The 26,960-nt window shown below is 36.5% G+C and overlaps 1 protein-coding gene and 1 non-coding gene across 2 annotated transcripts in view; one reads left to right on the top strand and one right to left on the bottom strand.

The window, feature by feature from the left end:
• MTMR8 (myotubularin related protein 8) overlaps positions 1 to 26,960 on the bottom strand; it is a 194,575-nt gene that overhangs the window by 45,104 nt on the left and 122,511 nt on the right. Inside the window, 1 exon segment of the mRNA XM_055393229.2 lies at positions 25,701 to 25,829. Coding sequence (XP_055249204.2) covers positions 25,701 to 25,829 — 129 coding nt within the window.
• On the top strand, positions 23,702 to 23,805 carry LOC148773279 (U6 spliceosomal RNA). The gene has a single exon (XR_016036981.1). It is a non-coding gene; the product is annotated as a U6 spliceosomal RNA (small nuclear RNA).

The raw sequence follows: 26,960 nt of genomic DNA on the forward strand, positions 1-26,960 counted from the left end.
AGGAGTTCTATAGGTTTTCATTTTTACATGCAGATATCTGTGATCCATTTTTAGGCAATTTTTGTAAGGGTATAAAGTCTGTGTCTAGATTCCCTATTTTTAAACTTTTAATATTTTGGATGTTCCAGCACCATTTGTTGAAAAGATTATCTTTGTGCCACTATATTGCCTTTGCTACTTTGTCAAAGATCAACTGACTAAACTTATATGGGTCTATTTCTGGGCTCTCTATTCTGTTCTATTGATCTGTTTGTACATTATTTTGCCAATTGCACACTGTCTTGGTTACTGCAGCTTTACAATAAGTCTTGAAGTCCAGTAGGGTCAGCACTCCATTGTACTTATCCTTCTATATTGTGTTGCTTTTTACGGATCTTTTGCCTTTTTGTAAAAATTTTATAATCAGTTTGTTGATATTCATAAAATAACTTGTTGGTATGTTGAATGGGATTTCATTGGATCCACAGGACAAGTCAGGAAGAACTATCATTTTGACATTATTTAATCTTCCAATCCATGAAGAAGGGCTATCTATTTATTTAGTTCTTCTTTGAGTTTCTTTATCAGAATTTTGTAGATTTCCTCCTGTAGATCTCATCTATGTTTTGTTAAATTTATATGTATGTATGTGATTTTTTTCAGGTGCTAATTTTTTTAAACTTCAAATTCTACTTGCTAATTATTAGCATATAGGGAATTGATTAACTTCTATATATTAACATTGTATCCTGAAAACTGGATATAATCACTTATTAGTCCCAGAAGTTTTTTCTATTATTCCAGATTTTCTACATGTAATCATGTCACCTGCAAACAAAGAAAGCTTTATGTCTTTCTTCCCAATCTATATACCTTTTATTTCCTTTTTGTGCATCATTACATTAGCTAGGACTTCCAGAATGATGTTGAAAAGGAGTGCTGAAAGGAGACGTCATTCCTGCTCTGTTCCTAATCTTAGGCTTTGGGTTGCTCACCATTAGTTATAACATTATCTGTAGGTTTTTTGAAGATATTCTTAATCAAGTTGAGGAAGTTCCCTTCTATTCCTAGGTTGCTGAGAGATTTTATCATGAGTGAATGCTGGATATTGTCAAATGCTCTTTCTGCAACTGCTGATATTATATGGCTGTTCTTTTTAGCATGTTCCTGTCATGGATTGCATTAATTGATTTTCAAATGCTGTACCAGCCTTAAACACCTGGAGTAAGTATTTTTTATTATTTGTATTTACTTAGTTTATTGTTTGAGCACACATCTGTCCTCAATGATAGGAATCCCCTTATTTCCTAAAGCTTACCCCAACCACTCTACTTGCGCAGAAACACTACAGTCTTAGTTCAAAGAAGATTGGTACTGCTATAACAAGCCAGGAAGAGAGAGAAAACCAGGAAGCATGACCAGTCTACTAACACTGTGGCTTTGGTTTCTGGCACATGAGATTACAGATGGTCCTGCACATTCTGAGGGCAGGAAATTTGTTCATTATTGCTACAATACATCTACTGTTCAGTTTTTTTTCTTATCACCCCAGTAGCATCTCCCTGAGCTCTGAGTATGCTTCTTTTTTAGATAACACTCACATACCTAACCTTTTCCCCCTAATGCTTAACACAGTGCCAGGTGGGCCATACTGAAGAAGAAACCAGGCCCAGCACTCTGAGATACCAAAATAAATCTTCCCCCATGGAGGCTGGCTCACTCCCCTAGCACAGGACCACCTCAATACATCCCAACAAGGGATCTCCCCATTGCACATAAAGGGGAAAGGCAAATGTTGCTGAGCAATACATTGCACATAAAGGGGAAAGGCAAATGTTGCTGAGCAATAAACACACATTTTACATACCTATGGGCTTCCCTGGTGGATCAGAGGTTAAAGCGTCTGCCTCCAATGAGGGAGGCCCAGATTCGATCCCTGGGTCGGGAAGATCCCCTGGAGAAGAAAATGGTAACCCACTCCATTATTCTTGCCTGGAGAATCCCATGGACAGAGAAGCCTGGTAGGCAGGCTACAGTCTATGGGGTCGCAAAGAGTCGGACACGACTCAGCGACTTCACTTCACTTCACTTACATACCTACAGCTATAACCACACACAAACTTTCATTGGCAAGGATTGCCTACTTGCCTTAAATTTTCATAGCTTAAGAGGGTCTTTTAAATCCTTCTCTACAGTGAGCAACATCCTCCAATAGAATGTTCTTGGCTATACAGTAGAAGTGGCACCTAATTCCCATACTGATTTTTCACAAATGAAAGTCTACTCCAAAACTATGGCTATTGAGTGAGCACAGGTAATCATTATTCAGGGCTTGAATGCTTATAGGGGAGACTTAATGAGTCATTTGCATCTCCCAGGGGCTTCCCTGGGGGCTCAGAGGTTAAAGCATCTGCCTGCAATGCGGGAGACCTAGGTTCGATCCCTGGGTTTGATCCCTAGGTTCGATCCATGGGTCGGGAAGATCCCCTGGAGAAGGAAATGGCAATGCACTCCAGTATTCTTGCCTGAAGAACCCCACGGACAGAGGAGCCTGGTGGGCTACAGTCCAAGGGGTTGCAGAGTTGGACACGACTGAGTGACTTCACACTCACACTTACTCACAGCATCTGGTAACTTTACCCAGCATTAGAATTTTTTTTTTATTTGTAACATATGTAACTACAAAGTATTAATATCCAAAATATATAAAAATGCCAAAGGTTAAGAAATAAACAGTGTAGAAGAAAAACAGTAACTTCATACAAAGAATTAATACCCAAAATATATAAAGGATGCCAAGAATTCTTTTTATAAATTTTTGGATTTGATTATATTTTGTTGAAGACTTTCACATCTATTTTCATTTTAATGATTCTTGTTCCTTTGCCTTTTTATATAAAGACAGTTTGTCATACTGACAATATCTGACAATATTTCAAAAAATCTTTCTGGAATTTTGATAGGAAATGCATTATATCACATAGCAATTTGAGGAGAATGGACATCTTTATTATTTTAAGCTTCCAATCCATGACTACCCTATGTCTTCCCATTTATTTATTCTTTTATTTCTTTCAGCAATGTTTTGTAGTTTTCAGCACACAAGACTTATATATATACATACATATATATATATATATATATGTATTTTGTCAAATTTTCACCTAAATATATTTTTTCTTAGATTGATTATATGGAATGTTTACTGGTCACATTTTTTTTATTGTGGTAAAAAAGACTTAAAATTACCATCACAACCATTTTAAATTATAAAGTTCAATAGTATTAAGTGAAATGAAGTGAAAGTCACTCAGTCGTGTCCGAGTCTTTGTGACACTGTGGACTATACAGTCCATGGAATTCTCCAGGTCAGAATACTGGAGTATGTAGCCTTTCTCTTCTCCTGGGGATCTTCCCAACCCAGGGAATGAACCCAGGTCTCCCACATTGCAGGCAGATTCTTTACCAGCTGAGCTACTTACTGTGCAACAGAGCTCTAGCACTCTGTTCTGAAACACTGAAACTACATACTTATTAAACAACAAGTCTCTTCTAACCTGCATCCAGACCTTGACAATCTCCCCCTCTATTTTCTATTTCTCTGAATCTGACTATTTTAGATACTTCTTATGAGTGGAATAGTTGTAACATTTTATATTTAGTGACTTACTGATTTCACTTAGTATAGTATCCTCAAGGTTCAACCATATTGTAGCATATGACAAAACTCAGTTTTTAAAGACTATAATATTTCATTGTGACTGTTCAGTTCAGTTCAGTTCAGTCGCTCAGTCGTGTCCGAATCTTTGCGACCCCGTGAATCACAGCACGCCAGGCCTCCCTGTCCATCACCAACTCCCGGAGTTCACTCAAACTCATGTCCATAGAGTCGGTGATGCCATCCAGCCATCTCATTCTCCGTCGTCCCCATCTCCTCCCACCCCCAATCCTTCCTAGCATCAGAGTCATTTCCAGTGAGTCAACTCGTCGCATGAGGTGGCCAAAGTATTGGAGTTTCAGCTTTAGCATCAGTCCTTCCAATGAACACCCAGGATTGATCTCCTTTAGAATGGACTGGTTGGATCTCCTTATAGCCATGAAATTAAAAGACCTTGCTCTTTGGAAGAAAAGCTATGACAAACCTGGACAGCATATTAAAAAGCAGAGACATTACTTTGCTGACAAAGGTCCATCTAGTCAAAGCTATGGTTTTTCCAGTAGTCATGTATGGATGTGAGACTTGGAGCATAAAGCAAACTGAGCACTGAAGAACTGATGCTTTTGAACTGTGGTGTTGGAGAAGAGTCTTGAGAGTCCCTTGGACTGACTACAAGGAGATCAAACCAGTCAATCCTAAAGGAAATCAGTCCTGAATATTCACTGGAAGGACTGATGCTCAAGCTGAAGCTCCAATACTGTGGCCACCTGATGTGAAGAACTGACTCATTGGAAAAAACCCTGATGATGGGAAAGATTGAAGGCAGGAGGAAAAAGGGACAACAGAGGATGAGATGGTTGTATGACATCACCCAGTCAATAGATAAAAGCTCCTGGAGTTGATGATGGACAGGGAAGCCTGGTGTGCTGCAGTACATGGGGATGCAAAGAGTCAGACAGGACTGAGTGACCAAACTGAACTGAATATTCCATTGTACTGTGTATACCACATATATCCATTTATGCTTTATCCATTTCTATGTCAGTGGACTTTTGGGTTACTTCTAATCCTTGGCTGTTGTGAATAATGCTGTTATTAATGTGTGTGTGCAAAAGTTATTTGAGATATTGAATTAATAGGGATATACTGGGTTGGCCAGAAAGTTTGTTCAGAAATGTGCAAAAGTTATTTGAGATACTGAATTAATTGGGTTATACTGGGTTGGCCAGAAAGCTTGTTCAGAAATGAACATTTGCTTTTTTTTTTTTTTGGTCAACCCAATAAATCTAGAAGTGAAATTGCTATATCATATGATAATTCTACATTTATCTTTTGAAGGATTGCCAAATTATTTTCAATAATGACTTCAGTTCAGTTCAGTCGCTCAGTCGTGTCCGACTCTTAGCGACCCCATGAACCACAGCACGCCAGGCCTCCCTGTCCATCACCAACTCCCCGAGTTCACTCAAACTCATGTCCATCGAGTCGGTGATGCCATCCAGCCACCTCATTCTCCGTTGTCCCCGTCTCTTCCTACCCCCAATCGCTCCCAGCATCAGAGTCTTTTCCAGTGGGTCAACTCTTCTCATGAGGTGGCCAATGTATTGGAGTTTCAGCTTTAGCATAAGTCCTTCCAATGAACACCCAGGATTGATCTCCTCTAGAATGGACTGGTTGGATCTCCTTGTAGTCCAAGGGACTCTCAAGAGTCTTCTCCAGCACCACAGTTCAAAAGCATCAATTCTTCGGTGATCAGCTTTCTTCACAGTCCAACTCTCACATCCATACATGACCATGGGAAAAACCATAGCCTTGACTAGACGGACCTTGGTTGGCAAAGTAATGTCTCTGCTTTTTAATATGCTATCCAGGCTGGTCATAACTTTCCTTCCAAGGAGTAAGTGTCTTTTAATTTCATGACTGCAATCAGCATCTGCAGTGACTTTGGAGCCCAAAAAATTCCCACCAGCAATACACAAGTGTTACAACTTATCTATATCCTTGCTGATTAATCTTTTCTCCATTTTTTTGATAGTAGAAACTCTAATGGGTTTGAAGTAATATCTTATTATGGTCTGATTTGCATTTCCCTGTTGATCAGTGATGGTGAAGGCTTATTGTCCTTCTTGTGCTTATTGACCATCTGTATACCTTCTTTGGAGAAGTGTTTAAGTACTTTTCTCATTTTTGAATAGGATTATTTTTTGTTGTTGCTAAATTTTTAGATGTTCATTATATATTCTAGATATTAATCTCATAGCATATATATGACCAGAAAATATTTTCCCATTTTCTAGTCTAACTTTTCACTCTCTTGATAGTACCATTTTTATGTCTACACCCTGTGGCATGCAGGATCTTAGTTCCTCAAGCAAGGATTGAACCCATGCCTCCTGGGTTATAGTGGAAGCATGGAGTCTCAACCACTGGACTGCCAGGGAAGCCCCCAAATTACCCCTTTATACACAAAACTTTAATTGCAATTAAATCCATTTTACCCAATTTTTCCTTTTGATCCACTTTTGGTGTCATATTCAAGAAATTATGCCAAAGCTAATGTTATGAACATTTTCTCTATGTTTTCTTCTATGAATTTTATAGTCTAGCTCCTATATTTTGGTTTTTAATCAATTTTTAGTTAATATTTGTATATGGTGTAAAGTAAATGTCCAACTTCAGTAAGGGCCCATCTTCATTCTTTTGCTGTGGATATTCAGTTTTCCCAGCACCATTTGTTGAAAAAACTATCCTTTCCCTTTTGAATGATCTTGGAACTTTTGTTGATAATGTACTGACTATATATGTGGGGGACTATTTTTAGGTTTTCTATTCTATTCCATCGGTCTATATGTCTGCCAGTATGCTAACACATTATTTTGATTATTGTTGATTTGTAGTAAGAGTTGAAATAAGAAAGAATGAGTCCTTCAACTTAGTTCTTGTAATATAAGATTGTTTTCTGGTTATTCAGGATCTCAAGAATTATATTTAATTGAATAATTATAAACAGTATTGTTGTTTAGTCACTAAATTGTGTCTAACTCTTTGCAACCCCATGAACTACAGCCCATTCCAGGCTTCCCTGTCCTTCACTATCTCCCTGAGTTTGCTCAAACTCATGTCCATTGAGTCAATGATGCCATCCAACCATCTCATCCTCTGTTGTCCCCCTCTCCTCTTCCCTCAATCTTTCTCAGGTCCTTTTCCAATGAGTTGGCTCTCCAGGGTGTTTTCCAATGAGTTGGAGCTTCGCATCAGGTGGCCCAAGTACTGGAGCTTCAACTTCAGTATCGGTCCTTCCAATGAATATTCATGGTTGATTTCCTTTAGGGTTGACTGGTTTGATCTTGCTGTCTACGGGATTCTCAAGGGTCTTCTCCAGCACCACTGTTTGAAAGCATCAATTCTTAGGTCCTCAGCTTTCTTTATGTTCCTACTCTCACATCCATACAATTACTGGAAAAACCATAGCTTTGACTATACGGACCTTTGTTGGCAAAGTGATGTCTCTGCTTTTTAATATGCTGTCTAGTTTTGTCATAGTATTTCTTCCAAGGAGCAAGAATCTTAATTTTGTAGCTGCGGTTACCATCCACAGTGATATTGGAACCCAAGAAAATAAACAGTATATATATTTTTATTTCTGTGTCCCTTTGTTCATTACTAGTATATGACAGCAAATTGATTTTTGTACATTTATATTATATCCTGTACTCATGCGGAACTCACCCATTAGTTCTAAGAAGTTTTTTTACAAATTTTTTATTGATTCCTTGGGCTATTGGGCTCATCAATTCAGTTTTTTTTAAATTATTTTATTTTTCAGTTGTATAATTTCCATTTAGCTCTATATATTTTCAATTTCTTTTCTGAGACTTTTTTCATTTTAAGTTGTATTTGTTGAAGAATTTTAATGATGGGTATGTAAAATCTTTGTCAGACAATTCTAACATCACTGTTATCTTTGTGTTGATGTCTATTGATTTTTTTTTTTCATTTAAGTTGATACTTTATTCTTGGTATGATGAGCAATTTTCAACTGAAACTTAGAAATTTTGATAATTTTTTAATGAGACTCTACAACTTATTTAAATCTTGTTTTATCAAGCTGACTATGACACTGTTCTGGCAGAGGAAATGTGGGTGCTTCTTATTAGTACCAGGATGAAATAAGAGTTTAAGACTCCCCACATGGCTTCCACTGACACTCAAGTTGGGGAGGGCTCCCACAGTACGGCTGCATGGAAGTGGGGATTCAAGCACCTCACTAGTGTTACACTGATAGCACTCCAGGTGGAATAGCCAGAAGCACTTCATTACTTCTCCCTATGTAAATTCTAATGATGTCATAGGGTGTGGTCTTATTAATTATTGATGGTAGTAAAATTCATGACTACACTAGGTCGCCTTTGATACAATCCAAGTGGGAAAAGGGAAAGGTAATTATCATCAATGAGTGGAGGTGGAAGTCCAGGCTCCCTGCATGGTCTCTACAGATACTGCCAGGAGAAGAGTATCTGGTGGGAATAAAAATCCCAGCTCCCCACTTGACCTTCCCTGATACTACTCTAGGGAGAGGATATAGGGGCATTTGGGTGCATTGTTACAGCTTGGTGAAGGTAGAAATCTAGGCTCTTTCATGACATTGACTATATAGGTAGGGTTACAGTTTATTTTCATACTGTTTGACTGGAAGATAACAGTTAGAAAAATGCTGTGTTTTGCTAGGTTACCCCTTTTTTGATCCTTTGGCTAAAGGGAACTGGCTTCACATATGGATTTCTCTTCTGTCTTCTTGATGTTTCTCGGTTGTCAACTTCTTCAGCTCCATGTTTAGCATATATAAAACAAACATGATAAAACCAAAACCAAAATAAAGCAACCCCTCAAACCATGGAACTCACCATTGTGTTTTCCTTTAGTTCTGTGGAACAGTCAGTCTGCCATCTTCTCTCCACCTTTTGTAATGGCTTAATTTTTTTTAGGGCTTCCCTGGTGGCTCAGAGGCTAAAGAGTCTGCCTCCAATGCGGGAGACCCGGGTTCAATCCCTGGGTCGGGAAGATCCCCTGGAGAAGGAAACGGTAACCCACTCTGGTATTCTTACCTGGAGAATCCCATGGACGGAGAAGCCTGGTAGGCTACGGTCCATGGGGTCGCAAAGAGTCGGACACGACTGAGCGACGGAACGGAACGGAATTTTTTTAAAAAAATAATAATCAAGGGTTTTAGATTTACTTAGTGAGAGAAAAACATTCCCACTACATCATTCCCTAACTAGGTATTTTTTGTTGCATTTTGATTAACAAAAGACACCTACCACTGGTGATACCACTGAAAAGGGTTAAGTAGAGATCACCTAAACTCTGTCTGTTCACTAAAGCAATGCTTAAGCAGGCAAAAATTATAATAATCAACTCATTAAACTGCAAAATTTAATCAAAATCTTACCATAATGGGGGGAATGCTTAATTAAAAAACTGCTAAATTTTGGTAAGAGTGTATTATAACATTTTGACTAAGCTGCCTTCCAGTATCACTCTCCAGCTTGCCAGAAGCTTTGGGAACGACAGTTCACTTTAACAGCATGGCTTTCTGGTACCAGAGGGACAACACATATATTGTTACTAAATTATTGTGGTTGTTTATTTTGACCTCCCTGGTAGCTCCTCCTGGATGAGTTCAGGGGCTTGTTTTTTCAATTTCAGAACTTGCTCAAAGCTGAAGTTCCCTTACTGACATTGTCAAAAGAATTTAAAGATAAATCTACTAGTCACAGCCATCTGAGGGAAGAGATAATAGATGGGGCAAGCAGCAGACAAATTGAAAAGCCTGGGAAGGAAAAGTCTTGGCAAAGAGATATATGGAAAAATAAAGGCACTGAAAAGCTCCTGTACATACCAGGGAAAGTAGATGGCTAGGTGCATGACCAGGACTAGATACATGTTCAGAAAATGTCTGACAAGATCCTAAGCTTTCATCTGTTTCTGACTTTTAGGTGCTGCCCAAGCAGGAAGCGAAGCTTAAGGGAGAGTTATAAATGATTTCACTAAGCATGGGAGGTGTATTACAATACAGAGCCAATCTGCACAGATAGACTATTTTTATTTTTGGTATTTAAAGAAATGTCTGTCAAATCACTTGTTGACAACTAAGCTAATGGAAAGAGAATTCAGTCATGACTGATGAAAATGGTCTTGACAAAAATAGTTTTCAAAAGTCACTAATTAGATAAAAACTACAACCCAATACTAGTAGCAACAAGAAACTCTAAAGAGGGAGGAGAATCTAATTTCTGGAATTATTGTATTATATTACTCAAACTGTACAGTTTTCAACAAGAGCAAAAAAGGTATAGAAAAAGCAAGAAAGGATGACTCATTCACAGGAAAAAAAAAAGAAATTAATATAAACTGTCCAAGAAGAAGCCCAGACATTAGTCTAACTAGGAAAAGACTTTAAATCAATAGTCTTAAATGTGCTCAAAGAACTAAAGGACACAGGCAAATGAAATCTCACCAAATAATGAGTATGAATAAAAAGAGAGAATTTATTAAGAAAAAAGAACCAGATAGATATTCTAGAGATAACAGTTATAATAGGTGAAGTGAAAAATTCACTAGGGGTATTCATAAAAGGCCTTGATGTTGGGAAAGATTGAAGGTGGGAATAGAAGGGAACAACAGAGGAAGAGATGGTTGGATGGCATCACCAACTTGATGGACATGAGTTTGAATAAGCTCCAGAGTTGGTGATGGAGAGGGAAGCCTGGAGTGCTGCAGTCCATGGGGTCTCAAGGAGTAGGACACAATTGAGTTCCTCAACAGAACTGATAATACCTCACTAATATCAATGGAAAGGTCATTCAGGTAGAAAAGCAACTAGGAAACTCTGGCCTTAAATGACACATTAGACCAAATGGGCTTGATATATATATGTTACATAAAATGGTCCAAGCCAAAGCAACACAATACACATTTTTTAAGGTCACATGGAACATTCTAAGGGTAAATCTCATACTAGGCCACAACTGAAGCATCAGTAAACTGACACAATTTGAAAACTTATCAAGCATCTTTTCCAAGCACAAAGTTGTGAGACTAGCAACTGAAAAATACATGAAAAAAAAGAACACATGGAGGCTAAACATATGGTATTAAACAACTAAGGCATCACTGAAGAACTCAAAGAGAAATTCAAAAAATACCAGGAGACAAATAAAAACGAAACCACAGTGGTCCATAATCAATGAGACACAGCAAAAGTAGTTCTAAGGGGGACATTTGTAGTGAAACAAACTGACCTCAGCAAACAATAATAAATTCAAATAATCTAACTTTACACTTAAAGGAACTATAAAAAAAGCACAAACAAAACCCAAAGTCGGTAGAAGGAAAGAAATCATAAATATCAGGGCAGAAATAAATGATATAGAGACTAAAATAAAAATCAAATAAGAGATGGTTCTTGGAAAAGATAAATAAAAGTCATAAATCTTTAGCCAGATTCACCATGAAAAAAAAGAGAAAGGGCCAAAATAAATAAAATAAGAAATGAGAAAAAAGAATTTGCAACTGACATCAGAGAAATACAAAGGATCTTAACAGTCTACCATGAACAATTACACGTTAATACAATGGACAACTTAGAAGAAAAGGAAAAATTCCTAGACATGTACTATCTCCTAAGACTGAACCAGGAAGAAATAGAAAGTATGAACAGACCAAGTGTCGTATTAATGTAATCGAATTAATAATAAAAATACTCTCAAGAAAACTGGAAACTACAACCTGGAATTGAAATATAAACTATAAAACTGGAAACTGAAACCAAAGAACTATACAGCCTAATGGGTGAATTCTACCAAACATTTAGAGAAGAGTTAACATATCTTTTAAAATTATTCCAAAACATTACTGAGAAAGGAATGTTTCTGGCCTCAGTCTATAAGGCCAGCATCATCATGATACATAAAAGCAGACAAAACAACACAAAAAAGAAAATTATAAGAAAATATCACCGATGAACATAGATGCCAGAATCCTCAACAAAATATTAGAAAAACTTATCCAACAATACATCAAAAAAATCACACACATGATCAAATGGGATTTATCTTGGGAATGGAAATATTTTTTGATGTCTGCAAATCAATCAATGTGATATATCACATTATAAATTGAAGAATAAAAACCATGGGATCAACACCATAGATGTAGAAAAAGCTTTTGGCAAGATTCAGTTTTGATTCATGATAAAAACTCTCATTAAAGTTGGTATAGAGGGTATATAACTCAGTATACAGATTGGAAAATTTAATATTATTGAAATGACCATACATCCCAACACAATCTACAGAGTCAATGCAATTCCTGTCACAAAAGGAGAATTTTTAATATAACTAGAACAAATATTTTAAAGGTTCTATGGAAAAAAAGAAAAACCAAAAATAGGTAAAACAATCTTTGCAAAGAAGAACAGAGCAGGAGGAAACACGTTCCCTGAGACCAAAATATACTACTGAATACAATGCAAATCAAAACAGTATGGTATTGGCACAAAGACAGACACACAGTTCAACAGAACAGAAGTCCAATAATAAACCCATGCAACTATGGTCAATTAACCTATCACAAAGGAAGCAGGAATATACAACATAGAAAAGATAGTCTGTCTCTTCCATAAATGATGCTGGTAAAACTGGACTGCTACATGTAAAACAATGAAATTAGAATACTCTCTAACACCATATATAAAAATATATTCTAGATGGATTAAAGACCTCCATGTAAGTCTACAAACCAAAAAACTCTTAGAAGAAAACACAGGAAGAACACTTTTTGAAATAAATAGTAGCATTTTTATTTTGGAATTGTCTCTTGAAGCAAAGGAAATAAAAGCAAAATATGCAAATAGGGCCTAATAAAACTTAAAAGCATTTGCCCGGCAAAGAAATTAATTGACAAAACAAAAAGACAACCCACTGAATAGGAGAAAATATTTGCAAATAATATGAATGGTAATGAGTTAATTCCAAAATACATAAATATCTCATACAGCTCAACATCAAAACAACAAACATATGGGTTGAAAAATGGGCAGAAAAACTGGATAGACATTTATCCAAAGAGGAAATGCAGGTGACCAATAGGGACATGAAAAGACACTCAGCATCTTCAGTCATCAGGAAAATGCAAATAGAAACCACAATGAGATATCACCTCACACCTGTCAGAAGGGTCAAAAGATGTCAGAATGCAAAAAGAACACAAATAAGCATGTGGAGATAAACTCTCGTATAGTGTTGGTGGGAATGTAAACTGGTACAGTTATCATGGAAAACAGTACGGAAGTTTCTCAAAAATAAAACTACAATATAACCCAGCAATTTCACAGTAGAATTGCTGGGTTATATGTCATATATCTGAAGAAAATGAAAACATTAATTCAAAAAACTAAATGCACTCCAGTGTTCATGGCAGTATTACTTACAACTGCCAAGATATGGAAGCAACCCAAGTGTCCATGAATGAATAAAGAAGATGTGGTATATACATATACAATGGAATGGTAATCACCCATAAAAATTTTGAAATTTTGCTATCTGCAATAACATGGATGGACTTGGAGAGTACTAGGCTATGTGAAATAAGTTACCCAGAGAAAGAGAAACACAATATGTTATCACTTATATAAGGAATCTAAAAAATAAAATAGATATGTTAATATAAATGAAAGAAACTGAATCACGGATATAGAGAATAAACTAGTGGTTATTGCTGGGGATAGGGAAGAAGGCTATGGCAAACTAGGGGTAGGGAATGAAAAGGAACAAACTATTATGTATAAAATATATGTTATAAAAATATATTATATAACATAGGGAATATGGCTAATATTTATAATAACTATAAATGGAATTATAACCTTAAAATTGTATCAACAAATTGTATACCTGAAACTTAGATAATAAAACATTGTGTATCAACTATACCTCAGTGAAAAATATTTCATGGAATACTGTGATCAAAATGATAGAAAATTTGAAATATATTTCATGAAAAAATTCAATAATCTATAACAAAACTCAGAAAAGCAGTTCAAGGAGATGAGGAATTAAGTAACAGAAGGAATACATTACAAAACAGTTTAAAACTCCAAAAAAGAACCAAACAGTTATTCTGAAACTAAAGACCACAATAAATGAGATGAAGAAAACATTAGAAACCACTGGAAAACAGAGTTGATCATATGGAAGAGAAATTTCTTGAGCTTGAAAATAACAATCTAGAAATAACACAAATAGAAGAGGACAGATAAATAAGATACCAAAAAATGAAGAAATTGCATGAGAGCTATCCAAGAAGGATAAGAGAAGGAAAGGAAGTGAAGAGTTCATTTGAAGAAGTAATAGCTGAGTGCTTTTAAAACCTGGATAATGAACTAGATATGCATGTCCATGAAACCAAGAGAATAGCTAATTAGCTAATTACCTTGATGAATAAAAACTTTCTCCAAGAAAATATTATATTAAAACTATCAAAAGTTAAAGACAAAGAAAAAATTTCAAAGACAGCCAGGGGAAAAATACATGGTAATCTACAAAAGAACCTCCATTATTCTATCAGATTTCTCTGCCAGCCAGGAAGGAATGGAATGACATCCTAAAAATACTGAAAGATTAAAAATTGTAACCCAAGAATACTTTATTCAGCAAAGATATTACATATGAAAGATGAAGTTTTGAAAGCTTTCCCCAAATAACAAAAGCTGAGGAAATTCATCAGCACTAGAACTGCCTTACAAGAAATGTTTAAAAGGAGCTCTTCTACCAGCAGAAAAATGCAAAGGTATAGAAAATGTTCAATAAGGTGATAAACAGAATTAGAAAATGACAATTGTTTATCAGAATAGACTGTTAAAAACTTAATGATAAAATTTAAATAAAAAAAGAAGCAAAACTAACTATAGCTACTTCCACTTAGTAACAAACTCACAACATAAAAAGGTATAATTTGAGACAATAGAAATATATAAAGGAAAGAGAAAAAGGATGGAAACAATATAGAAAACTTAAGATAAGATGTTCTCAGAAGAAAAAAACCTACTTTAAGAGATACTTTGTATAAACTTTATGGTTTAGAAAAATTAAGGTAAGATGTTATCAGAAGGAAAAAACTACGTTAAGAGATTCTTTGTATAAACTTTATGGTAACCACCATACACAAATCTAAAGTACAGCACAAAACAAGAAAGAGGTAAGTGAGAAAAACATCATAGAAAGCCACCAAATTAAAATAGCAGATAAAAACACAAGGAAAAAGAAACAATAGAGATATGGATCAATCAGAAACAAAAGTTTACATGGCAGTACTGAGTTCTTGATAGAAATAATCACTCTAAATAAATACTGGTTGAATTTAGCAATCAAAAGATACAGAGTGGCTGGATAAATAAAGTAAAAAACAAGACTCAACAATATGCTGCTTCTGGGAGACTTACCTCAGCTCTAAAGACAAACATAGGCTCAAAGTGAAGCAAATGGCAGTCAAAAAAAACATGTAGATGTAGCCATACCATATCAGACAAACAGACTATGCCAAAAATTTAACAAGAAACAAAGATGGACATTATAAATGATAAAGGGCACAACTCATCAAAATGATATAAAAATTATTAATATATATGAACCATGTTAAGGAGTGACAAATATATATGAACAAATTATTAACAGAATTAAAGGAATACATTAAAAGCAACACAGTAAGTGTAGCACATGTTAACACTCTGTTACATCAATGGACAAATCATCCAGGCAGAAAGTTTTCAAGGAAACAGCAGCCTTAAAGGAAACATTAGAGCACGTAGATTTGATAGGTTGGTACTGACTACTTCTTAAAAATACAGCAGAATATACATTCTTATCAAGTGTACATGGAACATTCTCAGTGATAGATCTTATGTTAGGACACCCTCTTTGAACAACACAAGATAAGACTCTACATATGGACATCACCAGATGGTCAACACTGAAATCAGATTGATTATACTCTTTGCAGCCATAGAAGGAGAAGCTCTATACAGTCAGCAAAAACAAGACCAGGAGCTGACTCTGGCTCAGATCATGAACTCCTTATTGCAAAATTCAGACTTAAATTGAAGAAAGTAGGGAAAACCATTAGACCAATCAGATATGACCTAAATCTAATCCCCTATGATCATACAGTGTAAGTGAGAAATAGATTTAAGGGACTAGATCTGATAGATAGAGTGCCTGATGAACTCTGGACAGAGGTTCGTGACATTGTACAGGAGACAGGGACCAAGACCATCCCCATGGAAAAGAAATGCAAAAAAGCAAAATGGCTGTCTAAGGAGGCCTTACAAATACCTGTGAAAAGAAGAGAAGTGAAGAGCAAAGGAGGAAGGGAAAGATATAAGCATCTGAATGCAGAGTTCCAAAGAATAGCAAGGAGAGAAAACAAAGCCTTCCTCAGCAATCAATGCAAAGAAATAGAGGAAAACAACAGAATAGGAAAAACAAGAAATCTCTTCAAGAAAATTAGTGATACAAAGGAAACAATTCATGCAAAGATGGGCTCAATAAAGGACAGAAATGGTATGGACCTAAACAGAAGCAGAAGATATTAAGAAGAGGTGGCAAAGAACACATAGAAGAACTGTACAAAAAAGATATTCACAACCAAGATAATCACGATGGTGTGATCACTCACCTAGAACCAGACACCTTGGAATGTGAAGTCAAGTGGGCCTCAGAAAGCATCACTACGAACAAAGCTAGTGGAGGTGATGGAATTCCAGTTGAGCTAATTCAAATCCTGAAAGATGATGCTGTGAAAGTGCTGCACTCAATATACCAGCAAATTTGGAAAACCCAGCAGTGGCCACAGGACTGGAAAAGGTCAGTCTTCATGCCAATCCGAAAGAAAGTCAATGCCAAAGAATGCTCTAACTACTGCACAATTGTACTCATCTCACACGCTAGTAAAGTCATGCTCAAGATTCTCCAAGCTAGGCTTCAGCAATACGTGAACCATGAACTTCCAGATGTTCAAGCTGGTTTTAGAAAAGGCAGAGGAACCAGAGATCAAATTGCCAACATCTGCTGGATCATGGAAAAAGCAAAAGAGTTCCAGAAAAACATCTATTTCTGTTTCGTTGACTATGCCAAAGCCTTTGACTGTGTGGATCACAATAAACTGTGGAAAATTCTGAAAGAGATGGAAATACCAGACCACCTGACCTGCTTCTTGAGAAACCTGTATGCAGGTCAGGAAGCAACAGTCAGAACTGGACATGGAATAACAGACTGGTTCCAAATAGGAAAAGGAGTACGTCAAAGTTGTATGTTGTCACCCTGCTTATTTAACTTATATGCAGAGTACATCATGAGGAATGCTGGGCTGGAAGAAGCACAAGCTGGAATCAAGATTGCCGGGAGAAATATCAATAACCTCAGATATGCAGATGACACCACCCTTATGGCAGAAAGTGAAGAGGAACTCAAAAGCCTCTTGATGAAAGTGAAATAGGAGAGTGAAAAAGTTGGCTTGAAGCTCAACGTTCAGAAAAGTAAGATCATGGCATCTGGTCCCATCACTTCATGGGAAATAGATAGGGAAACAGTGGAAACAGTGTCAGACTTTATTTTGGGGGGCTCCAAAATCACTGCGGATGCTGATTGCAGCCATGAAATTAGAAGACGCTTACTCCTTGGAAGGAAAGTTATGACCAACCTAGATAGCATATTAAAAAGCAGGGACATTACTTTGCCAACCAAGGTCCGTCTAGTCAAGGCTATGGTTTTTCCAGTGGTCACGTATGGATGTGAGAGTTGGACTGTGATGAAAGCTGATCGCCGAAGAGTTGATGCTTTTGAACTGTGGTGTTGGAGAAGACTCTTGAGAGTCCCTTGGACTGCAAGGAGATCCGACCAGTCCATTCTAAAGGAGATCAATCCTGGGTGTTCATTGGAAGGACTGATGCTAAAGCTGAAACTCCAATACATTGGCCACCTCATGCGACGAGTTGACTCACTGGAAAAGAGTCTGATGCTGGGAGGGATTGGGGGCAGCAGGAGAAGGGGATGACAGAGAGTGAGATGGTTGGATGGCATCACCGACTTGATGGACATGAGTTTGAGTGAACTTCGGAAGTTGGTGATGGACAGGGAGGCCTGGCGTGCAGTGATTCATGGGGTCGCAAAGAGTCGGACATGACTGAGCGACTGAACTGAACTGAACACACAAAAAATCTCAATAAATTTCAGAAGGCTGAAATCATATCAAGTCTTTTTTCTGATCACAGTGGCATATACATTAGAAATGAGCTACAAGAAATAAGCTGGAAAAATTACAACTACTTGGAGGCTAAACAACATGCTACTAAACAACTATTGGGTCAATGAAGAAATTAAAGATGAAATAAAAACATTTGAGTGTGTGTGTGATAAATTACCTAAGTTGTGTCTGACTCTTGGTGACCCTGTGGACTGTAGCCTGCCAGTCCATGGAATTCTTCAGGCAAGAATACTGGTGTATGTTTCCAGGCTCTCCTCCAGAGGATCTTCCCAACCCAGGGATAGAATCCATGATTCTTATGTCTCCTATATTGGCAGGTGGGTTCTTTACCACTAGCACTACCCGAGAAGCTCCAAAATTAAAACATACCTGAAGACAAATGAGAAAGCTTCACATACCAGTATTAATGGTAGGCAGCAAAAGCAGTATGAGGAGGGAAGTTTATAGCAATTGAGGCCTATCTCAGGATACAAGAAACATCTCAAAAAACAACATAACCATAAATCTAAAAGAACATAGCTGTACAGTTTATTCTTGCTGTTAAGCGTTCTATGAATTTCAACAATGTATAATGACACGTATCTAACATGTTAGCATCACACAGCATAGATTTTACTACCCTAAAAATCCTCTGTGCTCCTCCTATTCATCCTTCCCTCCCCCCTAACCCCTGGTAACCACTCATCTTTTTGCCTTTTTTAGGATGTCTTATATTCAGTTGGAATCATACAATACATGGCCTTTTCAGAGTGGCTTCTTTCACTTTGTAAAAAATAAAAGAACTATAAAATGAACAACAAACAAAGCTCAGAGTTAGCGGAAGGGAGGAAAGAATAAAGACCAGAGTAGAAATAGAGGAAATAGAGATGAAACAGACAATAGAAAAATATGAATGAAACTAGGAGCTGTTTCTTTGAAAAGATAAACAAAACTGACCAACATTTAGCTTAACTCATTAAGAGACAAATAGAGAAGGCTCAGCTAAATAAAAAACAAAAGAGAAGAAATTACAATGGATACCACAGAAATACAAATAATTATAAGACAATACTATGAACAGCTATACAGCAACAAATTAGATAACCTAAAAGCGGATAAATTCTTAGAATTATACAACTGTCCAAGAGTGAATCACGAAGAAATTGAAAATACGAATAGACAGATCACTAGTAAATAGACTGAAGCAGTAATCAAAAAACTCATCCCAAGGAAAAAAATTGAGAACCAGATCCCTTCACAGGTGAATTTTACCCAACATTAAAAGTTGAGTTAATGTCCACCTTTGTCAAATTGAAGAGGAGGTAATGCTTGCTAACACATTTTATGAGCTCAATATTCAGTTCAGTTCAGTTCAGTTCAGTCGCTCTGTCATGTCCGACTCTTTGCGACCCCATGCATCACAGCACGCCAGGCCTCCCTGTCCATCACCAACTCCAGGAGTACACTCAAACTCATGTCCACAGAGTCGGTGATGCCATCCAGCCAACTCATTCTCTGTTGTCCCCTTCTCCTCCCGCCCCCAACCTTTCCCAGCATCACAGTCTTTTCCAGTGAGTCAACTCGTCGCATGAGGTGGCCAAAGTATTGCAGTTTCAGCTTTAGCATCAGTCCTGCCAATGAACACCCAGGGTTGATCTCCTTTAGAATGGACTGGTTGGATCTCCTTGCAGTACAAGAGACTCTCAAGAGTCTTCTCCAGCACCGCAGTTCAAAAGCATCAATTCTTCGGTGATCACCTTTCTTCACAGTCCAACTCTCACATCCATACATGACCACGGGAAAAACCATAGCCTTGACTTGACGGACCTTTGCTGGCAAAGTAATGTCTCTGCTTTTTAATGTACTATCAAGGTTGGTCATAACTTTCCTTCCAAGGAGTAAGCGTCTTTTAATTTCATATTACCTAATACGAAAACCAGACAAGAGTAATGCAAAAAAATAATTGTATCGGTCAGTATCTCTAATGAACATAGACACAAAAGTTGTCAACAAAATATTAACAAAACATATACAACAATACATTAAAAGGATACAATATGACCAATTGGGATTTATTCCAGGAATGCAAGAATGGTTCAACATTCAAAATCAACCAATGAGATACACCACATCAACAAAATTAAGAATAAAAATTGTATGATCATCTCAATAGGTGCACAAAAGGCACTTGACAATATTCAACACTCATTTATGATCAAAAACTCTCAATAAAATGGGTATAGAATAAATGTACCTCAACATTATAAAAGTCATGTATGACAAGCCCACAGCTAACATCATATTCAACAAAGAAAATCTGAAAACTATACCTCTAAGATTAGGAACAAGACAAGGATGCCCACTCTTGTCAGTCTTATTCAACATGAGAAGTCCTAGTCAGAGCAATTACAAAAGAAAAAGAAATAAAAGGCAGCCAAATTGGCAAATAAGAAGTAAAACTGTAACTATTTGTGGATGACATGATTTTATACGTAGAAAACCCTAATGCCTCCACCAAACAACAAGAACAAAAAAAACTATTAGAAATAGTAAATGAATAAAGTTTCAGGGTACAAAATTCATATGCAAAATCTTTTGAGTTTCTATACCTTAACAACAAACAAGCAGAAAGAGAAATTAAAAAGAAAATAATCCTATTTACAATCACAACAGAAAGAATACCTAGAGATAAATTTAAGTAAGGAAGTGAATGACCAGTTTGCTAAAATCCATGGCACTGTTGAAAGAAACTTAACAAAACACAAAGAAATGGAAATACATTCCATGGCTGTGGATTAGAATTAACGTTACTAAAATGTCCATATTACCAAATCATTCTACTGATTCAGTGCAATCCCTATCAAAATCATGATGACATTTGTCACAGAACTAGAACAAAACATCCTAAAATCTATGTGCATCCTGGGCTTCTCTGGTGGCTCTGATGGTAAAGAATCTGCCTACAATACAGGAGACCCAGGTGTAATCCCTGGGTTGGGAAGATTCCCAGAGGCTATGGCTACCCACACCAGTATTCTTGCCTGGAGAATTCTATGGAAAGAAGAGTCTGTTTGGCTGAAGCCCATAGGGTCAGAAAGAGTCAGACACAAATGAGCAACTAACACTTTCACTTTTCACTTAAATAGCAAAATAAATTCTGAGGAAAAAGAACAAAGTGAAAGTATCCCCCTCCCTGATTTCAAAGCATACCACAAAGCTACAGTATCAGAAACATCACAGCATTGGCAGAAAAAAGATACATAGAACAATGAAACAGAATTGAGGGCACAAAAATAACCTTATGCACATATGGATAATTAATTTATGATATAAAAGCAAAGAACATACTATGGAGAAAGGTAGTTTCCTCAATAAATGGTGTTAGGAAAACTGGACAATCCACATGAGGAAAAAAAAAAAAGCTAGACCACTATCCCATAGCAGACACAAAATTCAACTTAAAATGGATCAAATCCTGGAGTATAAGACCTGAAACTATAAAACCCCTACAAGAAAACATAGGCTCTTTGACACTGGTCTTAGCAATATCTTTCTCCTCAGGCAAGGAAAACAAAAGCAAAAATAAACAAATGGGACTACATCAAACTAAAAAGCTTCTGTACAGTAAAGGAAACCAGCAGCAAAATGAAAGGACAATCTACTAAATGGGACAAGTCATTTGCAAATATATGATATGGGGTTAATATGTAAAATATATAAAGAACTCATATAACTCAGCAACAATAAAATAAACAACCTGATTTTTTAAAAAAATGGGCAGAGGATCTGAACAGACATTTTTCCAAAGAAGACATACAGATAGCCAACAGGCATATGAAAAGAAGTTCAACATCACTAATTATTAGGGAAGTGCAAATCAAAACCCCAATATATCACCTCACACCCTTCAGAATGGCTAGTATCAGAGGCAGGTAACAAGTGTTGGAAAGGATATAGAGAAAAGTGAACACTTGTGCACTGCTGATTGGAATGTAATTTGATGCATCCACTATGGAAAAGAGTATGGAGATACCTCAAAAACTTAAGAAAGAAATACCATATTATCCAGTTATTCTACTTTTGGGTATTCATAGGAAGAATGCAAAAATAATAGTTTGAAAAGATATACACCACCCCTATGTATGTTGCAGATTTATTTACAATAGCCTAGGCATAGAAACCGGAGAAGGCAATGGCAAGCCACTCCAGTACACTTGCCTAGAAAATCCCATGGATGGAGGAGCCTGGTAGGCTGCAGTCCGTGGGGTTGCTAAGGGTAGGACATGACTGAGTGACCTCACTTTCACTTTTCACTTTCACACATTGGAGAAGGAAATGGCAACCCACTCCAGTGTTCTTGCCTGGAGAATCCCAGGGATGGGGGAGCCTGATGGGCTTCCGTCTATGGGGTCACACAGAGTCGGACACGACTGAAGTGACTTAGCAGCAGCAGCAGCAGCAGGCATAGAAACAACCCAAGTGCTCATTGATGGATGGAAAAGAAAAGAAAAAAACGTATATATATATATATATATATATATATACACACACACACACAAAAATACACACAGAATACATATATATACAACAGGATATTACTCAGCCATAAAAAGGCAAAATCTTGCCATTAGTGACAATATGGATGGATATTAAGGGTTTTATGCTAAGTGAAATAAATCAGATGGAGAAAGACAAATATGATTTCACTCACATGTGGAATAAAAAGAAAAACAAACAAAAAAGATAAACACATAGATACAGAGAACAGGGTAGTAGGAGATGGTGAGCACATATATAGGCCCATTGCAACAGGCTCCAATATAGCTCATCACAGCACTGGTTAGAACCCTACATTGTTGATGAAAAGGGTTAGGGAAAAAGGCAGAGTTGTTTCTTGAAGGAAGTAGAGGGATTGGGCTGGGAAATCAAGCTCTGCCTGCAGAGAGAAAGGGAGAAGCAGTACTCCTACCCCACAAGAGGGTCAGGCTCAATCTGGCATTACCTATAACAAATTAAATACACACATTCCCTTCAACCCACATATACCCTTCCTTAGAATCTATTCTGTAGACTTTTATGGAATAAAGTGATTTAACTGACTGCTTCCTGGAAACTGCATGAGAAAATGGATGTTCAGGGAGTCTCACCTGGTTGAAGATGACACTACGGGAGGAGAGAAAGGCTGTGCCTTGAATGCCCCAATTCATTGTTTCTTATTTTTAATTTTTAGCTGTAACTTTTAACCCATTTATGTATACATTTTAGAACTGTCTTTAAGTGCATTAAAGGATCTAAGCTTTTTAGGCAAATTATTGTTTGTTTATCTGAGTTTGAGTAAACTCTGGGAGTTGGTGATGGACAGGGAGGCCTGGCATGCTGTAGTCCATGGGGTCGCAGAGTCGGACATGACTGAGTGACTGAATGGAACTATCTGAAATTCAAACTAAAAAGTACTTTGGGATAGATATAAACAAAAATACAATATACCAAAACTTATGGGATACAGAGAAAGAACTGCTAAAAAGGAAATTTATAACTGTAAGCGCATTCATTAAAAAAGAACCACTTAACCTTACACCATATGAAGCTAAAAAGGGAGGGCAAATTAAACCCAAAGTTAGCATAAGGGAAGAAATAATAAAGATTAAAGTAGAGATAAATGAAATAGAGATTATAAAACAGATAAGATCAACAAAATTAAAGTTGGTTCTTTGCAAAGATTAATAAATTCAATAAAAAGTTAAACTGATTAAAAACAATGAGAGGGTGCTCATTTTGGCAGCATATATAATACAGTCGGAATGATACAGGGATTAGCATGACAGGTGTAAAATAATAACATGCAAATTTGTGAATCATTCCATATTTTGCTATGATTGTAGAGCATTAATGTCCTTGCCATAACAGCAAACAGCAAAATGGTAACTGCATGAGTAGAGGATGTGCTAACTGATCTTGTTGTGGTGAGCATTTCACAATATTTACATGTATCAGATAATCACACTATATATCTTAAACTTACACCATGTTATATGTCAATTATATCACAATAAAACTGGAAAAATGCCCCTCAAACCCCTAAAAGTAACAGAAATGCATCATTTAATATGTATTATCCAGTTTATGTACAAGATGCTTTTGACATTAAATGAAGGTATTTTGGCCTCAAAAAATAAAAGAGCAAAGCCTCAAATTACTAAAATCATAAATTAAATTAGGGATGTTACTACTGAACTTATAGAAGTAGAGAAAAATACTAGAGAAAGTCATGAACAATTGCATGCCAACAAATTAGATGAAATGGAAAAATTTTTAGAAACACACAAACTTCCAAAAATGACTCAAGAAATAAAAAAATTGAACAGACCTATAACAGTTTTTGATTCAGTAATCAAAAAATTCCCAACAACAACAAAAAAAATTCAGGACCAGATGGCTTCACTGGTGACTTCTACTAAACATTGAAGAATTAACAATAATTTTTTTCAAACTATTCCAAATGCTGAAGAGTATGGAACACTTTCAGCTCATTTTATGTGGTCACTATAACCTTGATACCAAAGTCAGACCAGGACATTATAAGAAAATAAAACTGTAGATTAATATGCTTCATGAATATAGATGCAAAAATCCTCAACAATATACTAGGAAACCAAATGCAGCAGCATATTAAGAGGATTATATACCATGACCAAGTGGGATTTACTCTAGGAAAGCATGGTTGGTTCAACATCTGCAAATCAATCAGTGCTACACATCACATTAACAAAATTAACAAGAGGGAGTTCTCTGGTGGCCTAATGCCCTGGATTCTGAACTTTCACTACCATGGCCTGGGTTCAATCCCTGGTCAGGGAACAGAGATCCCTCAAGCCATGTGGTGTGGTCAAGCAAAAACAAACAAAAAAATAAAATTAAGGAGAAAATAACACATAATCATCTGCATCTCAACATGATTCAGAAAAAACATTTGATATAATCTAAAACACTTTCATCATAAAAGCACTCAACAAACTAGGAACAGAACAGAATGTCCTAAACATGATAAACGTAATTTGTAAAACAAAACAAAACTATAACACACTCAATGGAGAAAGACTGAAAGATTTCCCGCTAAGATAAGGAACAGTATAAGGATGCTCACTTTCACTACTTCTATTCAGCACTGGAAGTTCTACATAAGGCATTAGGCAAGAAAATAAAAGGCATCCAAATTGGAAAGGAATAATTAAAAAAATATCTATTCAGAAATAACATGATCTTACATATATAAAATCCTACAGAATATACAAAATAAACCATTAGACTTAATGAATGCATTCAGTTCTGTCTTGTACTCATTGAATTGTGGTCAGTGAGCATGGCACCCTGTACTTAACACTTTGTGGGGAAAGTAAAACAAACTATATCAGCACATTCTCTTTCTCTGTTTTTCCTTCTCTTTGTTGGGGAAAAGGATAAGAAAGAAGAGAAATACGTAAGGAAAGACTAAAAGGAATGAAACAACCTACATCTTGACTGGTTGTACTACTATAAATAAACTATAGTTTCTTGTTTATTTCCCTAAGCAAGTAACTACAAAGCCCTGAAAACCAATGGGAGTGTGGTCTTGATTTCAGAGGCAGCAAGGAATGGGTAATCTGGGAGAGAATGTCCTACTCCATAGCTTGGGTTATGGAGATGATGTCAGCTATACAAGGAGAGGCAAAGAAGCTGAGGCCTTGGGGCTTGTTATAAGAAAGGATGAACAGCTCAGGGAACTTACTGAATGTTGTAGGGCACAGTACTAGGATTGAGTACCCCATACACAGTGAAGCCTTTATAGAGAGGGTTCCTGAAGTCTGGTTTCCTCTGAACCAAGAAAGGCCACACTGAATGGGTCTTCTCATATATTCTGTAAGAAAAGAAAAGCCGAAAAATTAAAAGCAGCAAGCAGGTAACATCAACAGATTTGCTGAACTTGACAATCATCTAAATTCTATTAACAAGTAACCTAAGACAGAGGGCTATGATATGATACAAAGAAAATGAAAATAAAAGATAATGAAGAATGATAGAGTAACAAATTATCTGGGCTTCAACTTATCCATTTTTAAAGAGATTAGAAAGAGTTCCACATTGAAGAGCAACATGTGCTGAGTATATATGCAGAGACTGTCTGTCTCTGCCACAGAGTAGTGACGTAATCTTAGGGATGTCCCTAGCCCTTTCTGGGACTATTTTCTCATTTGTATAATGTGATCTTTAAGGTTTCTTCCAAATCTTGGATTCTATAAATAATCTTTCCAGTTTTTAAAAAATCTAGAATTCCTTTTAAAAATCTGGTAAATTAACAGACAAGAGGTGAATTTCTGGCTTTTCTATATTTTATTTCAAGCCAGCTTCTCCTCCACTCAGAAGGTATAAGAGAGTGAAAAACAATTTAGCAATTTATATTAGCAAATATTTGTGAGTTATCCTAGGTGAGCAGCACTGATTGTGATATTTATATTGCAAGACTGATTCTTCTTATCCCTTAGTTGAGTCCCTGGGGAGCGACTTTTTTGTTAACACAAAAAAGCATGGAATTCATTGTCCCCAATGAAAGCTGCTGTGTATCCACACATGGGAAGTTCATTTGCTCATACAGTGTCAAAGAAAGCTCTAGGAAGACAACCAAGAGAAGTGATATTGGATATATGACATAAAAAATGTAGTCTTGTAACTTTTAGAATACTCAGACCATTTCAGTGAGGCATCTTTCTCATTTGTTGTTGGTTGAAGAAAGAAGAAAAAAATCTTGCAGAGGTAAGGTAAGTAGCATTTGTTGAGTATTTACTATGTGTCAAACACTGTCCCAGACTCTACTTAAAATACCCTATTAAATTTCATAATAAAACCTTGTGAGATATTTTATTCCCAAAATAATAATGAGAAAATGAGACAAACATTAATTTTCAAAATGTCACACAGCTAGTAGGTGACAGAGCCAAAATCTGAACCCAGGTCTCTCTGATCCTAGAGTCCATGTCTTTTCTTTCATGGA

The sequence above is a fragment of the Moschus berezovskii genome, chromosome X (assembly GCF_049115385.1).
Source record: "Moschus berezovskii isolate FMDL1 chromosome X, NW_MosBer_1.0, whole genome shotgun sequence".
NCBI lineage: Eukaryota > Metazoa > Chordata > Mammalia > Artiodactyla > Moschidae > Moschus > Moschus berezovskii.